Source organism: Colias philodice, chromosome 18 (genome assembly GCF_061535455.1).
Source record: "Colias philodice isolate Cphi_HAF_F1 chromosome 18, ilColPhil1 Martin Lab GWU primary, whole genome shotgun sequence".
Classification (NCBI taxonomy): Eukaryota; Metazoa; Arthropoda; class Insecta; order Lepidoptera; family Pieridae; genus Colias; species Colias philodice.
Genome location: NC_143103.1, coordinates 6,652,458 through 6,668,192, shown reverse-complemented (window position 1 = coordinate 6,668,192; position 15,735 = coordinate 6,652,458). Strand labels below are relative to the sequence as shown.

The 15,735-nt window shown below is 32.4% G+C and overlaps 4 protein-coding genes across 6 annotated transcripts; 2 read left to right on the top strand and 2 right to left on the bottom strand.

Annotated features, from left to right (window-relative positions):
* Positions 1-1,134: 1,134 nt before the first annotated feature.
* On the top strand, positions 1,135-4,426 carry LOC149480549 (abscission/NoCut checkpoint regulator). Of its 2 annotated transcripts, XM_089706825.1 has the most exons (6): positions 1,135-1,355; positions 1,435-1,521; positions 1,643-1,716; positions 1,784-2,042; positions 2,709-2,951; positions 3,083-4,426. In XM_089706825.1, the coding sequence occupies exons 1-6, from the start codon at positions 1,308-1,310 to the stop codon at positions 3,290-3,292; spliced, it is 921 nt and encodes a 306-aa protein (XP_089562951.1). In that variant the 5' UTR covers positions 1,135-1,307; the 3' UTR covers positions 3,293-4,426. The 2 variants fall into 2 exon arrangements, with proteins under 2 accessions (XP_089562951.1, XP_089562952.1); XM_089706826.1 differs by lacking the exon at positions 1,435-1,521.
* On the bottom strand, positions 3,383-5,449 carry LOC149480548 (CCA tRNA nucleotidyltransferase 1, mitochondrial). 2 transcript variants are annotated; one of them, XM_089706818.1, is made up of 6 exons: positions 5,290-5,449; positions 4,974-5,173; positions 4,619-4,902; positions 4,104-4,424; positions 3,813-4,026; positions 3,383-3,683 (listed from the first exon to the last, which is right to left on the bottom strand). In XM_089706818.1, exons 1-6 carry the CDS (start codon positions 5,329-5,331, stop codon positions 3,383-3,385), a joined length of 1,362 nt encoding a protein of 453 aa, XP_089562944.1. In that variant the 5' UTR covers positions 5,332-5,449. The 2 variants fall into 2 exon arrangements, with proteins under 2 accessions (XP_089562944.1, XP_089562946.1); XM_089706820.1 differs by having other exon boundaries at positions 4,974-5,199; positions 5,290-5,420.
* A 1,048-nt stretch (positions 5,450-6,497) lies between these two features.
* Positions 6,498-9,376, bottom strand: Srp54k (signal recognition particle 54k). Its single transcript, XM_089706316.1, has 7 exons — positions 9,074-9,376; positions 8,811-8,987; positions 8,288-8,517; positions 8,055-8,205; positions 7,648-7,796; positions 7,119-7,380; positions 6,498-7,031 (listed from the first exon to the last, which is right to left on the bottom strand). The coding sequence occupies exons 1-7, from the start codon at positions 9,149-9,151 to the stop codon at positions 6,573-6,575; spliced, it is 1,506 nt and encodes a 501-aa protein (XP_089562442.1). The 5' UTR covers positions 9,152-9,376; the 3' UTR covers positions 6,498-6,572.
* A 243-nt stretch (positions 9,377-9,619) lies between these two features.
* Rpt2 (26S proteasome regulatory subunit Rpt2) lies at positions 9,620-14,601 on the top strand. The gene is made up of 9 exons (XM_089706822.1): positions 9,620-9,768; positions 9,851-10,138; positions 10,216-10,386; positions 10,472-10,600; positions 10,878-11,063; positions 11,495-11,595; positions 13,728-13,824; positions 14,004-14,213; positions 14,397-14,601. The coding sequence occupies exons 1-9, from the start codon at positions 9,766-9,768 to the stop codon at positions 14,529-14,531; spliced, it is 1,320 nt and encodes a 439-aa protein (XP_089562948.1). The 5' UTR covers positions 9,620-9,765; the 3' UTR covers positions 14,532-14,601.
* The last annotated feature ends 1,134 nt before the right edge of the window (positions 14,602-15,735 follow it).

Genomic DNA, 15,735 nt, shown 5'->3' with positions numbered 1-15,735 from the left:
TGAAACGAAAGCTTTAAATTTTTTTCCAAAAATTAATAATTAAGTACTAAAGTCCGGTCGCGGAGCAGAAAGAATTTCGTACAATGACCTCTTTACCTACTGACAGTGGTCACAAACATTTTTGAATGAAGTGAAAGAATTACATGAAATATTTGGAGGAGAAATTGTTTTTTACTAATTTATTAAATAAATGTCTTTTATTCATTTACAATACTTATTAGTTTACATTTTAACATTTTAACTTTTTCAATAACCACGTTATATTATATAAAAAAAGTGTGCGTGTACACACATAAGAAGTGAAACTTCTTTATGACCTTATTTTTCAAAAAATAATTTACTATGTACAATATTACAGAAATACGTTAGTCTAACACACGATTTCGACTTAGGCGGATTTTGATTGGACATAAAGAGTTTGAGGTTTATTCTTATAAATTTTGAATTCACAAAATCATAATTAAACACCTGACACCAATCAAGCAAACACAAACCTTACGCTCTCAGGTTAAGGTTTACAATCCCTAAGGACGGCGGTCATTGCACCTGTGCGAGCAAGACACATTATTTTTACAAGGGAGTGACAGTGACAGGTAATAACAGGTTAATGTACGAAATTCTTCCTGCTCCGCGACCGGACTTTAACGATAAATCGATTGCACGCATCAATTCACGCGCATTACTTTTAAGAGTGCTCGATTGTGCGAAGCGTTGCTGTAGTTGGAACATTCAACGTTAAGCATTATGCCGCATAATGCGCTCTAGTGCTGTAGTTGGAAAACACGGCGTAATTCTCATCTGACACAGTAATACCTGTGGTCACCCTGTGGCAAGAAGCATACATCTAATACACTGGAGATTGCACTATGACCTAAGACTATGACCATTAACTTGTAACAAGAAAATATGACATTGAATGACGCCTGTATGTTTATTTATCCCTTTCACACCAACTAGCCAAGTTAGGTGTGAAAGGGATAAAAAAAACATACAGGCGTCATTCAACGTCATATTTTCTTGTTACAATACAATGGTCATAGTGCAATCTCCAGTTTATTAGATTATAGCTTCTTGCCCTGTGGTAATACTGTGACTCAAAAATGACAATGACAACTGACAGCTAATAAAGTAATAAATACTATATACCACTATTTTTGTTATATTTCTTAAAAAATCAAAACAAATTAAATTAATTAATTGTTGTTTGTGCATCAGAATAAGTTTATTTACAAATATATTATTGTTGTTTATCAAACAACTAGCACAAAAGTATCTCTGAAGCTTCAATACTTAAAAAAGTTAAAAAAATGTCGTGCACTTCTTGTTTAAAATCGTATTCCTTTTTGCGTCCTGAAGTAAGAATCTTAATTTTAAATGTACCATATCAAATAATACTATCTATATAATTATTTTTATTATAATATGTATTTTTAGAAAGGTTGTCCTGGCTGCGGTTTTAGTTATTGTTCTAAATGTTTAAATAACAAAATATTTTTGCACAAAATCAATTCAGAGGCGAAAGTAAGTCAAATACCTATTGGACTTTAGTCCACAGTAATAGCAGTGCAATTGATTTTAAATGTATACATACTAAAGTTTGTATACATTTAAAATTTACTGTTTTAATTCTTAAAATTTTCAGGTGTGTGGAAAATGTAAAAATACTGCTAATTCTCAAGACAAAACTAAGTTCGATCCACCAGATGCTTACTTCAAGTGGGTATATTTTAAATATATTTATGTTTTTTAAATAATTTACTTATTCACCATTTGCAAATTACAGAAGAATAGGTGCTATTGATCCTCAAACAAATGTTAATAAAAATAATATTGATGTAGAATCCAAGGATCCCATTGAAGAGGAAATACAAAATAGATTACAAAAATTAAAAGAAGGAAAGCAAGAGCCTTTAAAATGTACTGTTGAAGATATTACAGACCGACTTAACAAATTGAAGAATATTCCTACAACATCACAGGCAGAAATAGAAGAAAGATTAGCAAACCTTAAAAATTTGCCTGTATCAGCCCTACATAGTAAAGTAAATATTTTATTTTAAATCTTAAGTGCCAGATGCCTCTTTCAACATTAAACGATATTTTTCTAGGAAGGCCTTTAATCTAAATCAGCCTTTCTCAACCTTTTCCAAAGGCGGACCCCTAGCGCCACCTTACCATGATCTGTGGACCCCCAAAAAATCTTATTTGCATAAGTTAAATTGATTGATTTCTTGCAGTGTTTTTGTATGAAATAGCTTAGCCACCCATCACTTGACAGAAAATTCCATCTTAAAACTGAAAAATACAAAGTCCGGCCGTCAAAATACTCTCTGGTCACTAAGGTATTCGTAATTTTCTTGATTTGCCCTGGGATATGCTTGCGGACCCCAGGTTGGGAAACGCTGATCCAAATTATCAACAGGCTCAAGTTTTTATCTCAAAAGTTTTATAGTTATCTTTTTATTTTTGAAATACATATATATTTTATTTTTAACTAGATAAATATATTTATATTTAAATGTAGTTTACCTTTTTCCAATATAATAAAAATTTGGCGTTATTAATAATATTTATTTATATACTGTATTATGGAATAAATGATATTAATAATAAGTTTTGCAATCATGTTATATGGGGCGAAGGACACTGGACACAAGTACATTACAGTACACCTAATTATTTAATTAATAAAATACACATAATTTTAGCCAATTTTACCATGTCCCGATTTAAGAACTGAGGAGGAGCAAGCAAATGATTTAATGAGACAGTATATGGAACAAACCGGTATTGATAAGAAATATAAGGATGAATTTGAGGAAAAAGTTGGTGAAATTGAAATGAGATTACAAAAATTGAAAGGAACGGCTGGCACAACCCAAAATAATGTTCCCGAAGATAAGGAGGCGCCAGAAAACGAAGAGGATACTATTAAAAAAATTATTGAAAAGGTATTAATAATTTATAGTTGTTACACATGCAATATTCCGACCTAATTTAAATTTTCTTTATCTAGGTACTCATCTTCTCATGCAATAAATAACTATTCACCACTTTCTTTTCAATTTGTTCATTATTTCAGGCAAAAAAGGAAGCTCTATTGGAAGATGAAGATGTTTCAAGTCCCTTAAATGAATTGCCATTTTGTGAAATATGTAATGAAGATGCAAAGATGAGGTGCCTGGGTTGCAAGTATTTGTTTTGCAAACAGTGCTTTATGGAACACAGGGATGAAGATGATGGTTGCGATAAATATGAGCCTTATACAGCACCAAAATCCTTTCAATACTGAGATATATTTCTAATTAAATAATGCTTTTTTAATTAATAGATCAGAACTATATTTATAAAGAATATATAACTATTTATAAATTATATTACTTTATTTTGTTTTACATTCATCAATTACACCAGGAATTAATTTAACTAAATCATCACATGTTTGTTTATACTCATTATCTATCCATATATTTTTTAATTTTTCCATAATTCTTCCATACATCTTACCAGGCGGCACACCATTGGCTTTTAATGTTTTTCCATTTACTGGAAATACAGGTATCTCCCATTTATTTAATTGTTCAAGAAGATTTCTATCACCTCTATATTTGAGGACTTCTTGTACATAGTCAATGGCATCCTTTTGCTTAATTTTCGTATTTAAAATTAGTTTTTCATATGGCCTGTGAAATACATAATTATGTTATGAAATAGGTATTTATTATCTATGTTTATTTTCATTGTCTGTTATTATTTTTGTAGCTGTCTGATTAAAATTATTTGAAAAAAAAAAATTAATACTGTGTACTTACAGCATTGGTCTGGATGCTTCTTTATCATCCCTATGTTCAACAATAAAATAAGTCATATCCCGATCATACCCAGAAAATTTAAGCCTGGCATTCAGCAGAGTAACATCATCAATATCATTTAACAATGCTGCTAAATAACTCATTGGATGTAAATCTAGATGTTGACTCCTTTTCAGTAATTTTTCCAACTCATAAATATTAGGATTTGGAATACCTAAAATTTTTTGTATTAAAAAAAAATATTGAACATTTATAATATATAACAAATGTATGAAGTTGAATGCTACCAACCTATAAATTGTCCAATACCAACATTAAGCATAGTTTTTAATAAGTCACCAGCAAAATTGCCTTGAAGAGTCTTCTTCAGTTCCATCCAAATCCTCTCCCCAGATACATTCTGTAGACCAGCTACATTATTTCTTATTATATTTAGAGTTTCTTGTTCATGATTATTGGGTTTTTCTGCAATTCTACCGTAGAATCGAAAATAGCGCAAAATCCGTAAATAATCCTCCTTTATTCTAAGATCAGCATCTCCAACAAAAGCTACTCTGCGGTTTTTTAAATCATCATATCCATAAAAGTAATCATATACAGATCCATCAAAGCCTGTGAATTAAAAATTAAAATATTAGTATTACATAAGAGAAAAAAATAAATTTCCATAGTCACCAATAATCAGTTTATGCTATACTAGAAAATAATATAGAATGCCTGAATCTAGAAATGTGCTATTACAGGATTGAAAAGCCTTCATTATGGCATTATTCATTTCCAAATTACACATGATTGCATTATATTACCTAAAAACATTGAGTTGATTGTGAGATCTCTCCTATTGGCATCTAATTTCCAATCTTTAGTAAATTCAACTTCTGCATGTCTCCCATCAGTGACCAAATCAATTCTTAGAGTGGTCACTTCAAAATTTTCTTTGTCATTAATCCTTGGAGTGATAGTGCCATGCTTTTCTCCACTCATATTAATCATTCTAACATTTTCCTTCGTAAACATGTCTTTCATCTGATTGGGTGTGGCTGTAGTGGCAAAATCTAAATCTTTTGCAGGTTGACCCATCAATAGATCCCTTAAAATAATTTTCGGTTTATTTACTCATAAAACAAATAATTTTGTTTAATTAAAAATATTTATAGTTACCGTACAGCTCCTCCTGCAATTCTTATTTCATAATTGTATTTATCAAATATTTGTTTTAATTCTAAAACTTCTGGAGTAAAAATACTTTTAAATTCTGTACTCTCCAGAACTAAAACTACCGGATTATCGCGACATTTTAAATTTTGGTCCATTTTAGAACGAATTCTTTTTCGCACTGGCTCCTTTATAGTGTTATAATTCTAGAATTATATGCTAAATTTAAACACTGAAATAATAATGTAAATAAACTAAAAGGATTAATACAAAGAACGAGAAATCTCGATTAAAGTATTAATATTTAGAATTAGTTGCTTACATTCCGAAATAACCTAAAAACATTAGCATACACAATTTTCATAACGTATCAATCGAGATAATTTAAAAATATTATATAATAAGTTTTATTACATATGTGTACTGAAGATTGTTAAATGAAAGAAAATTTTAAAGTTGTTTTATAAAATGCGATTTCAACTTCCAGATCAAAATAAATCATAATGACATTTGACATGACAACAAAAAGTCATTATGCAGCCTGTAGACGTTCAAATAATTTGTCAAATTTTACGTGTTTGGCAAATTATTTGACAGTCTGCGGATATGTTTGACGTGTTTGTCAAGCAAACTACGTGTTTGGCTGTTTATTTGAAAGATTTGATTGACGGCATGCTTGTCAAACATGTTTGAAGGTGTACGGTCATGTTTGTCAAACAAACTCGCCATTTTCGTGCGACCGCCGCTGGGACGTTACTCATCGGAGCGTGATTTCACGGCGAAAACTGCTTTGAAACTGTCCTGTTTGTTTGACAAACTTGTTTTTGTGTGTGCGCTGATATTTGATGAAAACGTACAAACAAAACGTAAAGTTTGACAAACATGTTTGAACGTCTACAGGCTGCTTTCGTCAATGCATTTTTTTTGGCCATAGACAAAATTAATTTCTATTTTCTTTTTAGTGCTACAAGCTATATGAGCCAAAATATTTTTCTTTAATATTATAAATGCGGAACTAAAACATTAAAAAAGAAATGTGCAGCTTTGCCAGTTGGAATTCATTCACCTATATTTATCTGTTTAGTTCCTTTGTTATTGCGCTTAGAATTTATTAGAATTACAATTTATTCTTTAAATTTGTGTTACAATACGTGCATCGATTTTAATTATGTCTCGACGAGAAGCCAAGAGGCTCGAAGATTGCAACCTACTTGCTATAATAATATGTAGAAGCTTGGTAGAAGCCTAAGGCAGAAGCCTTGCTGAAGCGATACACCGCGATTCAAAATTCAAAATTGTTTATTTGGAACAATACATTACATGATGAATGTCAAAAAACAATTTTTTTTGTATTTTTTTAAATGAGAAAAAACATTATATGATGAAAATTATGTATAGAAATGTAATGTTAATTGTTTTGTAGGGATTAAAAAATATGCAATTTATTCAATAATATTTGTGTAATGTTTTTAAAATACTTATAGTCTATTGAAAAAAAAGTGGAAATATAGAAACAGTAAAACGAAAATAAACCAATTAAAACTGATTATTGTAAACTTTGAATACAATGATTACAGTGGAAAATGTTTCAACTTAATGCTACTGTCATTTCCCACCCATTAAGCTATTCATTCCACTGGAGCCTTGCTGTAGTTGGCGCATCATGTTGTGTAATCCAGACATGCCACCCATCTGTTGCAAAATACGAGGGTCCATCATTTTAGCCATTTGCTGGTTAAGTTTAGCCATTTGTGTTTGATTGACATTCTTGGCCATGTCACCACCTTTGAACAGACCCTTGATACCACCCATTTTCTTAACAACAGCTGCAAACTTAGTGTATTGAGCTATCAAATCTTTGACGTCTCTCTCGGTAACACCAGCTCCCTGTGCTACTCTGGTAATCCGGGTGGGTTGTTTGGAGAAAAGCTTTGCGCCATCACGATGGTCTAGTTCACCTTCATTCATGGAATCCATTATTGTCATCAGACGTTTCAATTTTGCCATGGACTCTTGTTCACTTCCTTTTGACATTAGGTCTTGTGAAAAGCCTGGTATCATACCCTGAAAAAACACAATAAATTATTATACTTCAAAATAATACATTAATAAATTATGAAAAATTGCTCTGACAGAAAAAAATCTTTGTACCATTATTTGAGAAAAAGGTCCCATTTTCATGATATTTTGAAATTGCTCATACATGGCTCTAAGTGTGAATTGTCCATGCTTTAACTTTTCCAATAGTTCATCATTATCGTCTAGTTTTAATTCATTGACTTTGTCCAGCAAGCCTTCAATATCACCCATACCCAGAAGCTTGTTAATGAAGGGTTTAGTTTTGAATGGTTCTAGATCATCAATATGTTCACCTGTTCCAATAAATATAATTGGACTCTGTGTTGCTGCTACACTGTAAAATAAATGTGTTTTTATAAATTAACTGCATATAATATTATCAAATTAATCTACCATTTAAACTCGATGTTACATTGCTTACATGAAACACATGAATATAAAACAACAGTCAACATGTTGATGGGTGGACTTACCACCCAGTTCACTATTTCTAAATCTTAATTCACTCTTAATTTCATCTTAATTTACTTAAACACAGTGCAATGTTGAAGTTAAATAAACAATTTGAATAATATTCAAACTAATTCCCATAAATACTTACGCAGAAAGAGCTCCACCACCCTTTGCATGGCCATCCAACTTTGTGATTATAACGGACCCAATGTCTACTTTTTCTTTGAAAGCTCTAGCTTGAGCTTCACAAGCCTGTCCTATAGTTGCGTCCATTACGAATATAATGTTGTCAGGTTTCTGCAAGTAGAAACAATAATATAAATATAGTAAGAAAGAAACAATAACATTTACTTCAGAATAAATTCTAAGCCATAAAAACTTTAACTTGCTAAAACCTCTAAAATATGTTATGTATTGAATACTTACAAACTCTATCATAAAAATTACATTTCAGCTTAGACAAGAAGATCACAATATTAGACTTGTCCACTTTATAAAATTAAATACTAAGTTGGCAACAAGCACACATATTTCAAGAAACATATTCATACTCACAATAGCATTAGCAACTGCCAACATCTCTTCAAAAAGTGACTCTTCCTGTTTGTGACGACCACTTGTATCCACAATAATCATTTCAAATCCTTCTTTCTTGAACATGTCCACACCAGTGGACGCTATAACCACAGGATCAACTTCTGTGTAACTAAAGAATAAATATAAGTATTTTTAGTTATTAAATACGAGATAAAGACGCAGCCAAATCAAAACAGAAATTAAAAACTAACCTGCCGTAAAATGGTATTCTTGCCTTAGTACAATTCTGTTTCACTTGATCATAAGCACCAGCTCTGAAGGTATCAGCACAAACCAGACATGACTTCCAGTTCTTCCTTAAATAATGGTATGCCAATTTTGTACAAGTTGTGGTTTTACCAGAACCTTGCAATCCTACAAACATTATAATATTTGGCTTGCCTTTGACTGGTTGGTAGGGCTTGACTCCAGGATCTACTAACTGAAATATAAATACAATTAAATATTTAAATAATTTGTATTAAGGTATAACATAACTTTTGTGTCTGGTTATATATATTAAAAAAAATACATGTGGCGCTCGAGGACTGCCACATATTAATAACCTATTGCTTAGCATCGCACCACTATGCCGGTCGGAGTGGGGGGTGTCAGGTTTTTTCGTTAAGGAATTTTTACATTCGGGCGCCGCGCTCAGTCTGAGATAAAAGCTATGCAATAGCTTAATAATCATATTGTAATAGTAACTTATTTCAGTAATAGAGACATTATTACCTTTACAAGTTCTTTGAAAACAGCGGACTGTATCATCCGCCGCTTGTTGAGTCCACCAGCCATCTCATCAAAATCAATAACAGCACGAACATTTTCACGGAGGTTTTTTACTAAACGTATATTAACATCAGCTTCTAAAAGTGCAGCACATATCTGCTTTAGCATAGAGTTTAAAACCTGCAAGATGGAATGTTTCGGTAGATCATGGTCATAGTATCATAGGTATGTAAATATAAACGCACATTTCGTTATTTGTTACTTACCTCTTCATTGATAATAGTAGCCCGACTTAGGGACTGTAAGGCAGTGGTTATTTTACGACCTAAATCTGCTAAAACCATCTTGAATATTTATTGAAATACTGTGTTCAAACCATATATTTCCTGTTATAGTAAGCACTTGTTTGGATGGATTAAAAACAATCCTTTGTAATATTTCATTTCCTTCAAATTCTTATAAGCTTTTCTATAATTATGTGAGGCAAATTCTGTAAATTACAATTAAAAACAGTCACTAGGACCACGACGTAAGAATAAATTTCATTTTCATTTGACGTACATATTGACACGTCAAACGTCATCAGACAATCGTCAGACTTCATATCGCTTAAGGTAAGTCCACACTCTACACTAAACAATGCTTGCTACACGTTAGCTGTGTTAGCTCTAATATAAGCTTGAGATCTTATATTACATAAATTAAAGTTAAAACTTTGTAATATATACATAGTTGATATAATACCTATTGTTAAATAACAATAATTAACGTGTGACGACCAAAGCACGAGTATCCAAGTCAGTGAATAAATGAAATAAAAGAAATAATAATTTCGCTTTGTAATCGCTGTCAACTCAACATTCAGAGATGAAGTAAAAATTGATTCTTAAAATTTTCGATCTCATTGTTTGTGTTATAAAAGTATTGAAATAAAGTTATTACTTCTTTGATCTGAATTATGGTACGGTCAATTTTTATTAACTATATATTATATATTTGTGTACTTATTCATAAATCATTACTTTTACATTTCTTTGTATTAGGGTCAAAACCAATCAGGTGGTGGAAGCGGTGGTGACAAGAAAGACGATAAAGATAAGAAGAAGAAGTACGAACCTCCGATCCCTACGAGGGTTGGCAAGAAAAAGCGTAAGGCTAAGGGTCCTGATGCTGCATTGAAGTTACCACAAGTGACTCCGCATACGCGGTGTAGGCTAAAACTGTTAAAACTCGAAAGAATAAAGGATTATCTTCTTATGGAAGAAGAATTTATTCGCAATCAGGAACGTCTGAAGCCCCAAGAGGAGAAGATTGAAGAAGAGCGTTCTAAGGTACTAAGAGTAAAAAAAAACAATATATAAACAAAAGTCCATTTAACAGGTCACTATTACAATTAATATTTTTATAGGTCGATGACTTAAGAGGAACACCTATGTCTGTTGGCAATCTAGAAGAAATTATAGATGACAACCATGCCATTGTCTCTACATCTGTGGGAAGTGAGCATTATGTTAGCATTTTATCATTCGTGGACAAAGATCAATTGGAGCCTGGATGCTCTGTACTATTAAATCATAAGGTATAACTTTGTTATAATTTTTATTCATATTTATATACAGGTATATGAAGGAAGTGTTTAATTAATTTACTGAATGATTTATCAGGTTCATGCAGTTGTTGGTGTATTAGGTGATGATACAGATCCTATGGTATCTGTTATGAAGTTAGAGAAGGCTCCACAGGAAACATATGCTGATATTGGTGGTCTTGATACTCAAATTCAGGAAATTAAGGTAATCAATTCTCAATGCCAACATGAACTTTTATATTACAGTAACAAAGATATTTATTATCTGTACAAATATTATAAAGCTGAAGGGTTTGTTTGTTTGAACGCGCTAACCTCACGAGCTACTGGTCCGATTTGAAAAATTCTTTCAGTTTTCGTTAGCCCATTTATCGAGGAAGACCGAGGAGCGCAGCTGGTTCATAATATTTATGAATGTATATGAATGATCAAATTTTAATATTTTACAGTACAGATAATAATTGTTAATAATTTCTCAACAGGAGTCAGTTGAGCTGCCGTTAACTCATCCAGAGTATTATGAAGAGATGGGTATTAAGCCACCAAAAGGTGTCATTTTATACGGACCTCCAGGAACTGGTAAAACTCTTCTGGCTAAAGCTGTTGCTAATCAGACATCAGCTACATTCCTTAGAGTGGTTGGGTCGGAACTCATTCAGAAATATCTGGTGAGTTCATTACTGCATCATACTTTTGGTATTAATATTATGTACTTTTTAAGCTATTGCATAGCTTCTATCGCGGGCCTTGAGCGCGGGGACCGAATCCAAAAATTGCGTAACGAAAAAACCTCAAGCTCCCCACTACGAAGGGCGCGGATGTGTGGCTTGAAGGCATAGCATGCAATAGCTTTACCGCGGCAGTCCCCGAGTGCCACACGTCTTTTTTATTTTACATAAATTAAAACAGAACAGTTATTACATAATATAGACCTTATTTCTATAATAATATGTACTCTCTGTTTAGACATTTTAAAAAGAGAATACTGCAACAAATGATGTGTAATCATATTATGCTGTTATGTAAATATGTGAAGTAAAAATATATTATTTGCCAATCTATCAATTGTTGTCTTTTCAATGTTTAACCTTATTTTTAGGGTGATGGACCAAAACTTGTACGAGAATTGTTCAGAGTGGCCGAAGAACATGCTCCATCAATAGTATTCATTGATGAAATTGATGCTGTTGGTACAAAACGGTAAGCATAATTATTGTACATCAACTACACATAGTTATATTGATTATTCTATATACAGGGTGCCCCGTTTATAGTGGTCCAAAAATTTTTTTCAGCTTAAGAGCATCATGAGTAATCATTTAAAACAAACTTTAGTTAAGCGAAAACTTATTGTTTAGAAATTATGATTTTTTTTATAAATAATCCGGAGTTTCAATATTTTTGTCACAAAACCACTCTGTTATGAAAACTACTGGACCGAATTGAATGAAATTTGGTATAGTTATAGCGCAATAACCTACCTATCGCACTATAGACTCATCTTGTGCAAATAATTAAACTGCATTTTTTTATTTTAACTTTTTCTGTAGTTTTTTGAATTTCTCGGCAAAATATTGATTTTTCGAAAAAATCCTGTGAAAATAAAATGTACCACCAAGGTTTTGCTGGTACTGCTAAAAACTACCTTAACATAGGGTTATTCTTGACACAAAAAATCATAGTTGTCCTTCGATTGTAACATCTTCAAAAACAACATCATGTACATTAAAGCATGGAAATCGAAAAATTACGAAATTTACCATAATTTAATTTTAATCATTTGGAACGGCCAATTTTTGATTAAAGAACCATTTATTGCCATAAAAGTCATTACAAATCAGTATTCACATGGCTATAAAACTATTTGAATGAAATAAAATTTTAACCTGCCAGCCAAGATAACGTTACTTTATTCTAATGTCAATTTATTGAGTTTTTTTGTTGTTTAGTTTTTATGTTTAAATCTTAATAAAAGGTTTGGAGAATTAATAAAACAAAATAAATATTAATTAACATATTGTTTATTTTTTACAAAAGGTTTTCAAAATGCCGTCCGCCTTTCGCTAAACATAATCTGCATCTGCGTAAGAAATTTCTTCGCAGCCTATTAAATGGCTGCCGGCTTTCTTTAATGACTGTTATATCCACTTGAATTTTTAGGTATGAACCTATGGTAATAAATGGTATAATACCATAAATTGGTATACAAATGTACCTATGTATAATGAATGTATGGTTATTTATAGGCATAAATTCAAGTGGCTATAACAGCCATTAAAGAAAGCCGGCAGCCATTTAAAAGGCTGCGAAGAAATTTCTTACGCAAATGCAGATTATGTTTAGTTAAGGCGGACGGCATTTCAAAAACCTTTTGTAAAAAATAAACAATATGTTAATTAATATTTATGTTGTTTTATTAATTCTCCAAACCTTTTATTAAGATTTAATCATAAAAACTAAACAACAAAAAAAAACTCAATAAATTGACATTAGAATAAAGTTAAGTTATCTTGCCTGGCAGGTTAAAATTTTATTTCATTCATTTTAAGTTTTATAGCCATGTGAATACTGATTTGTAATGACTTTTACGGCAATATATGGTTCTTTAAACATAAATTGGCCGTTCCAAATGATTAAAATTAAATTATGGTAAATTTCGTAATTTTTCGATTTCCATGTGTTAATGTACATGATGTTGTTTTTGAAGATGTTACAATCGAAGGACAACTATGATTTTTTGTGTCAAGAATAACCCTATGTTAAGGTAGTTTTTAGCAGTACCAGCAAAATCTTGGTGGTACATTTTTTTTTCACAGGATTTTTTCGAAAATCCATATTTTGCCGAGAAATTCAAAAAACTACGGAAAAAGTTAAAATAAAAAAATGCAGTCTAATTATTTACACAAGATGAGCCTATAGTGCGATAGGTAGGTTATTGCGCTATACCTATACCAAATTTCATTCAATTCGGTCCAGTAGTTTTCATAACAGAGTGGTTTTGTGACAAAAATATTGAAACTCCGGATTATTTATAAAAAAAATCATAATTTCTAAACCATAAGTTTTCGCTTAACTAAAGTTTGTTTTAAATGATTACTCATGATGCTCTCAAGCTGAAAAAAATTTTTGGACCACTATAAACGGGCCACCCTGTATCTATATTTCCAAAAATGTTTTGTTTTTAAAGCACACTTAACCATTTCTGTAACAAATCTCTTCATACCAGTAACAAATGAGATATCGTCTTTTTAACTTGAGCTTATCAGTTGGAATTTGGTGATATTTTATTAGAGGGGCAAGTTATAACATTATCACCATTATTTTATTTATAGGTATGATTCAAACTCTGGTGGTGAAAGGGAAATTCAAAGAACTATGTTGGAACTGTTGAATCAATTGGACGGTTTTGATTCAAGGGGTGATGTCAAGGTATTGTATACAACAATATTACAATTCCTATTTATAGATACTTCATAAATGATTATAAAATCCATTGGGATTAGTTTTATGCTTAGCAGTTTGTCACTGATTTCTAACGTTTTTATAACGTTTCGTATGATTCGTTATGATTCGTATTTATAACGTTTTCATGTTGAACTATTTTACAGGTCATCATGGCTACTAATCGGATAGAGACATTGGATCCTGCGTTGATTCGTCCAGGACGTATTGATAGAAAGATTGAGTTCCCACTGCCTGATGAAAAGACAAAGAGACGTATCTTCACTATTCACACATCAAGGATGACGCTAGCTGACGACGTTAACTTGTCAGAGCTTATTATGTCCAAGGATGATCTCTCTGGTGCTGATATAAAGGTAGTTAAACAGAACTTTTATTGTATTTCTTTTGTGAAATACATTTAAAGCAATTAAATTTAAATATTTGTGTTAACGTACAAATACCAGAAGAAAATCACTAAATAAATCAAAAATCTTGTTTATTTTTTTCTCTCTTTCAATTGGTTTTATAACTGCATAACATTTTTGTAATAATTTTAGGCTATTTGTACTGAAGCTGGGTTGATGGCATTGCGAGAGCGTCGTATGAAAGTCACCAATGAAGATTTTAAGAAGTCTAAGGAGAGTGTCTTATATCGTAAAAAAGAAGGAACTCCTGAAGGATTGTACCTTTAAATATATAATTTTTTTCTTAATTAATATGTGCATTGTAATGAAAGTTGATTAAAAAAGCTTTTAACCTCCATTGAGATTTGTTTTCATTATTTATACCGAGTTTTACCAAGAGTAAAGAAAGTCAGATGGGAAAGTGTTTATTACAGTGTTTTTTATTTAATAGGCCGGTTGCAGAGCTTCACCGACCATCAGTGCGTACGTCAGTCGCGCTTGTCATATGTATGGAAATTCATAAAACCGTTCATAGCTAGACCGACCATAGGGCGTATTCAGAAAGAAAGCTTGAAACTTATAAGCGCTTATCGGCGCATATAAGCGCTGGTAACCCGCGCAGGAAAATATATGAACATGCGCTTATAAGCGCTGATCGACGCCGACAAGTTTGTTGAAACTTGTGGGAACTTGTCGGCGCCGATCAGCGCTTATAAGCGCATGTTCATATATTTTCCTGCGCGGGTTACCAGCGCTTATAAGCGCCGATAAGCGCTTATAAGCGCTTATAAGTTTCAAGCTTTCTTTCTGAATACGCCCATATATACGCACGCTTATTTCCATATGACAAGCGCGACTGACGTACGCACTGATGGTCGGTGAACACATCGGTGAAGCTCTGGAACCGACCATAAATAAAGTACTTTTGCAGCAGATGTCGCTCTGATCAATAGATCCCACTTTGAACTTTTTAGCGATATTTCGCTAAAAAGGGCCTTTTTCACTTTTTTTTTTTTTTTTTTTTTTTTTTTTTTTTTTTATGCAATAGGAGGCAACAGAGCAGACGCGTCACCTGGTGGTAAGTGCTCCACGTCGCCCATATGTACGCACAGTGTCAGAGACATTGTGAGTATGTTGCCGGCCTTTCAAGTAAGAATATGCTCTTTTCTTGAAGGTCCCCAGTTCATAGCCGTTTGGAAAAGCCGCATGAGGGAGTTTGTTCCAGATGTCTGTAGTGCGCGGGAAGAAAGATCTTTTAAAGCGCACAGTTGTAGATTGCCAACAGTCAAGGTGGTGAGGGTGGTATTGTTGACGATGTCGTGCTGTACGGTGATGGAACTCGGCGGCAGGTAATGTTCCAAACAACTCTTCAGAGCACTCCCCATAGTAAATGCGATAGAGAACGCATAAGGAAGCGACATCTCTTCGCAGCGCCAAAGTATCAAGCCGATCGGTGAGACTTGGCTCGTTAACAAGTCGTACAGCTCTCCTT

Coding starts and splice junctions, on each gene's coding strand:
- LOC149480549 (XM_089706825.1), top strand. CDS start 1,308: ATGTCGTGCACTTCTTGTTTAAAATCGTATTCCTTTTTGCGTCCTGAA. Junction 1,356..1,434: donor ATTCCTTTTTGCGTCCTGAA/GTAAGAATCTTA, acceptor ATGTATTTTTAG/AAAGGTTGTCCTGGCTGCGG. Junction 2,952..3,082: donor TTAAAAAAATTATTGAAAAG/GTATTAATAATT, acceptor TCATTATTTCAG/GCAAAAAAGGAAGCTCTATT.
- LOC149480548 (XM_089706818.1), bottom strand. CDS start 5,331: ATGAAAATTGTGTATGCTAATGTTTTTAGGTTATTTCGGAAT. Junction 5,174..5,289: donor TTTTTAGGTTATTTCGGAAT/GTAAGCAACTAA, acceptor ATATAATTCTAG/AATTATAACACTATAAAGGA. Junction 4,903..4,973: donor ATTGCAGGAGGAGCTGTACG/GTAACTATAAAT, acceptor AATTATTTTAAG/GGATCTATTGATGGGTCAAC.
- Srp54k (XM_089706316.1), bottom strand. CDS start 9,151: ATGGTTTTAGCAGATTTAGGTCGTAAAATAACCACTGCCTTACAGTCC. Junction 8,988..9,073: donor CTACTATTATCAATGAAGAG/GTAAGTAACAAA, acceptor TCCATCTTGCAG/GTTTTAAACTCTATGCTAAA. Junction 7,797..8,054: donor TGGCAGTTGCTAATGCTATT/GTGAGTATGAAT, acceptor TTCTACTTGCAG/AAACCTGACAACATTATATT.
- Rpt2 (XM_089706822.1), top strand. Junction 10,601..10,877: donor CTCAAATTCAGGAAATTAAG/GTAATCAATTCT, acceptor ATTTCTCAACAG/GAGTCAGTTGAGCTGCCGTT. Junction 13,825..14,003: donor ATTCAAGGGGTGATGTCAAG/GTATTGTATACA, acceptor ACTATTTTACAG/GTCATCATGGCTACTAATCG.